The 4,402-nt window shown below is 38.3% G+C and overlaps 1 protein-coding gene across 2 annotated transcripts; it reads left to right on the top strand.

Annotated features, from left to right (window-relative positions):
- Positions 1-452: 452 nt before the first annotated feature.
- On the top strand, positions 453-4,402 carry gstz1 (glutathione S-transferase zeta 1). Of its 2 annotated transcripts, none has more exons than XM_061232122.1 (9): positions 453-743; positions 1,214-1,265; positions 1,422-1,489; positions 1,595-1,675; positions 1,903-2,028; positions 2,255-2,330; positions 3,481-3,533; positions 3,953-4,002; positions 4,152-4,402. In XM_061232122.1, exons 1-9 carry the CDS (start codon positions 714-716, stop codon positions 4,276-4,278), a joined length of 663 nt encoding a protein of 220 aa, XP_061088106.1. In that variant the 5' UTR covers positions 453-713; the 3' UTR covers positions 4,279-4,402. The 2 variants fall into 2 exon arrangements, with proteins under 2 accessions (XP_061088106.1, XP_061088114.1); XM_061232130.1 differs by lacking the exon at positions 453-743 and adding an exon at positions 750-1,135.

Below are 4,402 nucleotides of genomic sequence, written 5' to 3'. Positions count from 1 at the left end.
TCACTCCACAGTGGGAGTCAACCAACAGAAAACTAACCAATTATTCAGCAAGAAGAAAAACTCCCACAAACACATGAAAGCAATTGGTCAATGTTTAATCACTGTTGGCCTATCAGAATTAATATAGCTGTTAATCCCGCCTCTGCTAAAAATCCATTGGAAAGAAAAAAATATACTATGATCTGCCATTGGGTAAACCTTTTGCCATTTCTTCTAAATGTATTGGTTTAGGTAACGTCCTTCACTTGAACAACCTTTAACTGATAAAGGTCGAAGTTAACAAATAATTAAATAAATAAAAATGTCAATGCATGCTATTTTAAAGTTTATATATATGCATGTTTTGTAGCTATGTACATTAAACGACTTAATAAATGAACAAATGGTTTTATTCAGGTTTTATTCACCTACAGCTGAACGGACTATGATCACATGTTTTATCACGTGACAAACTATCCCTAAACGTATCCGTCGAATTGAAACGTGTTTGTATTTCATAGCCTGCATGGACGTTCCATGTTAGGATAGTCTTGTTTCGTGCTATTGCAATTCGGACTGCTTGCTACGACTAAATGTCTCCACAAGCCACCTAAATGTGTACCCTGGGGGTACAATGGGGTGACTGTAAAATCAGTAATAGCTGTTTTGTTTTGAATTCGCCTGAATAAAGGGGGGAACAATACTGACGTTTCAACTTCAAGTAGCACTTCGCGATGCATGTTACACTCTCTTGCCTAATGAAGGTAACATCAGTGTGATTACCTAATATTTTGTGTTTTGCTATAGTTGGCTTATAATGACGTGCCTATACTGCAACACGAGCCACATCTGGACTATTTTACGTGAGATAAGGGAGTTCGTCTACTTTTCCCCGATAAACGTATTTTGAATGGAATTAAATTCAACCGGAATAAACTACTCACTTACAGCTAGATGCATACATCGATGTTCAAATTCTGGTTATGATCAAAGGATTAGCCACTATTGCTTTGTCATATGACATTGCATTATCGAGGAGGAGGATTTTTGGAGAAACATCTCATTGGCTGCCAGAATTGTTTTCTTTTTTTGGGGGGATCCAGCACACAGTTGCTCTGATGTTTTGCATTTAGTCACAATGGATTCTCAAACTAAGGTGATCATAATCCGGTTGAAATGTAACTGCAGCTACTTAAAAAACAGTATTTAATATGTTTTATTGTTTGTTTTACAGCCCGTTCTCCATGGATATTTCAGAAGTTCATGTTCTTGGAGAGTTAGAATTGGTAGGTTTTCTTCTGAATGTGGACCTCATATAATGTAACTTTATAGATGCTATATATGAAATGTACAGTTAGACTGTGTTCACTATATATATGTATATATGCTTATTGCATTGGTTTCCACGTTTTCTTTGTTGGACATCTTTTCGTACTCCTCAGCTTTTGCTCTAAAAGGCATCGAATACGACCAAGTTCCCGTCAATCTGATCAAGGATGGAGGCCAACAGGTAACATTCTGCTAATGTGCATGGAATGTTAGCGGGTTATCTAAAAATAGTTGGATTCAGTTATGCCCATAGGAAATCTCTTCTTAATTTTTTTTTTTTTTTTAGCTAACTGGACAATACAAGGAAATAAACCCAATGCAACAAGTGCCAGCGGTTATAATTGATGGCATTACCCTATCGCAATCGGTAAGACTGTAATGTTTGCCGTTTTTGGCTATAATAAGTATTTGTTATATAATTAACCCGTTGATGACATAGGAATTCATAAACCATTTCCATATATCATTTACCAGTTTAGCATTCAGTTGAATGGTTAAACTGTTGTTATTCTTGCGTTGTTATAGTCAGAACTTGTATATATTATGTAACGGGGTCTGAACAGAACAGTCAAGCCATTTGCCCTTTTTCTTTAGCTGGCCATTATCCAGTATATTGAAGAGACCAGGCCAGGCCGTCGCCTGCTCCCCACCGACCCCAAAAAACGCGCACAAGTGCGAATGATTTCCGACGTCATTGCGTCTGGGATCCAACCTGTGCAAGTGGGTGACATCTAAGAGATACTGCAAGATAATAACTAGATAGAACTTTTAAGGTGCAGTACTTTAAGTGGACTAATTCTGTGCTGTGTACTTAGAAGTGCATTATAGCACCTTAAGACACTGTCATGATGTAGTAAGTGAATTGAGCAGATCACATATGCTATATACAACCCCATCAGCACTAAAGTGGTGGCAACAATCTCCTTTCACCTTGTTGGATTTACAGAATCTCTATGTGCTGCAGAAGATCGGAGCAGAAAAAGTGCCGTGGGCCCAGCATTTCATCATCCGTGGTTTTGAAGGTGTGTTCCTGCCTACTAATATTCATAACTAAAACTATATTCCATGGGAGGAAACTGTTCCAGAGAGTGAATGCACTCACCAGTGGTTTGGTATTTAATCCGGATGCAATATTAAATGCAATATGTTAGATAAAGGGAACCTGAGTAAACAAAACTTTTTTCTTTTTTTTAAAGTTTAAAAGTGTTTTCTCCCTTAAACGTCATAACTGGTTGCCCCACCTTTTGCAGCAATTATTGCAACCAAACACTTCCAATAGTCAGTCTTTCACATCATTGTGGAGGAATTTGGAGGACACTTGGAGAACACTTGGGGTTCATTCTGATAGCTTATTTTTCTCCTCTTTTATCTTTTACTTTATCTTTTTTTCGGAATGTCTGACGTATAAATGATTGACCTCTGGATCCACCTCTCCCCATCTGCCATGCATCTGCTACATAACTGACGTGGCTTCAAACTGACGTTTGAAGGAGCAAGGGCATTCCAAATTCACGTTCTCAACTTCCCTGTCTTCGTTTTCTTTTATCTTTTCATAGCCTCTCCCAATGGAGAAAAGGAGAAAAGAAAAGGAAAAAGAGGAAAAATATGAAAATAAGGGGTTGGAATGAGCCCACAGTCTCACTGTGGTCCGGTGGAGTCCTTCGGAGAGCCTTAGAAATGGTTTCGTAACCCTTTCCAGAGCTAATTATTTTTAAAAATTCGAATCTCTTCTGGAATTTCCTTTGATTGTGGCATAGTGTGTTTTTGTATAAGCTTTCAGTGCAGTGACTACTTCACTCTGATCGTAAAGTTCAAGATAAGTGAGCTTTACGTTCTGCTGGCTGCGGTCAAGCTTGGTTATGTTCAATCAGCTGAATCTAATTATGAATTAAATCCAGTACATTAGTTGATTAAGGGGGGAAATTACCTTTTCACATGGGTCATATGGGTGACTGACAACTTTCATAGACTATAGAAAAATTAATCTCTTTACACCAGTACACTAGCAGTGGTGCAATGCATTTGCCTGCAAGCCAGTGACTATGTTACATCCTGTAGTTCACATAATTGTGAACTAGCACTGACAGGAGGCACATCTTTCAGTGATAATTTGTACCCCATTCTAGCTTCCTTTACTACCTCTCCAGGTTACTTTGTTTTTCTCTCTGATAGCTCTGGAGCCTCTCCTGAAACAAACCGCTGGAAAGTACTGCGTGGGAGATGAGGTAATGAGGCCTGTTCATTACATCCAGAATTTTAGACTGTTTTTGAAGTCAGAAATCATTACACCACACTCCCTCATTATTGGCCAATCCATACACCGTATTGGCGAAACATGAGTGCAGAACCAATGCCCTGTTGAGCCAAAGATATATGCCCATGTCCTTTATGAGTCTGGGGTTAATGAAATATGGATTTAAATACCAGTTGCTCAGGTTGTATATTTTGGGCAATTGAGGTGAAGCAAATTACTGAAATTATCCGGGTAAAAACCCAGCTTTATGTATGGCTTTATTTATACAAGTAATTCATAATGTCTCATTATTTGGACCTGGTCTTATTACAAGTACCTACACATACTTGTAATTGGAATTGCTACAGCCCCAGCCATAGTCAGTAAACCATGCTTGTTTTTTCCCTTTAGATCTCAATGGCAGATATTTGTCTGGTGCCCCAGGTCTACAATGCGGAGAGGTGAGACTTTCGTGAACTGCAGCAAAAATGTAAAATCCTCTTCTTATTGTTACATACAGAATTATACATCAACACCTAGTTATCAAACTTTCAATACAATGTTGCATTCATGTGTATAAATGAGATTATCTTTGCACTGTGTCCATTAGGTTCAAAGTTGATGTCAGTCAGTTCCCCACTATAAAGAGGTTGAATCAGACCTTAATGGAGATCGAAGCATTCAAAGGGAGTCATCCTTCCTGCCAACCAGATACACCCTTTGATCTGAGATCATAGGATCACCCAAGAGGCATGTGACCAAAGGCAGGATGCTTGAACAATTAAAACTGCTTTGATGAGAAGACGTGAGTTTCTTGTCCTGTTGTCTGTATAAAAAAATAAAAAAAATAAAAATAAAAAA

Source organism: Conger conger, chromosome 1, assembly GCF_963514075.1.
Source record: "Conger conger chromosome 1, fConCon1.1, whole genome shotgun sequence".
NCBI lineage: Eukaryota > Metazoa > Chordata > Actinopteri > Anguilliformes > Congridae > Conger > Conger conger.
The sequence above is the reverse complement of the archived record's forward strand: the minus strand, read 5'-3'. Positions and strand labels throughout refer to the sequence as shown.

Excerpts from the sequence above, each read along its gene's own strand:
- gstz1 (XM_061232122.1), top strand. The coding sequence starts at position 714 with ATGCATGTTACACTCTCTTGCCTAATGAAG. Across the intron at positions 2,331-3,480 it reads CATCATCCGTGGTTTTGAAG|CTCTGGAGCCTCTCCTGAAA; the intron begins GTGTGTTCCTGC and ends TCTCTCTGATAG. Across the intron at positions 4,003-4,151 it reads CAGGTCTACAATGCGGAGAG|GTTCAAAGTTGATGTCAGTC; the intron begins GTGAGACTTTCG and ends TGTGTCCATTAG.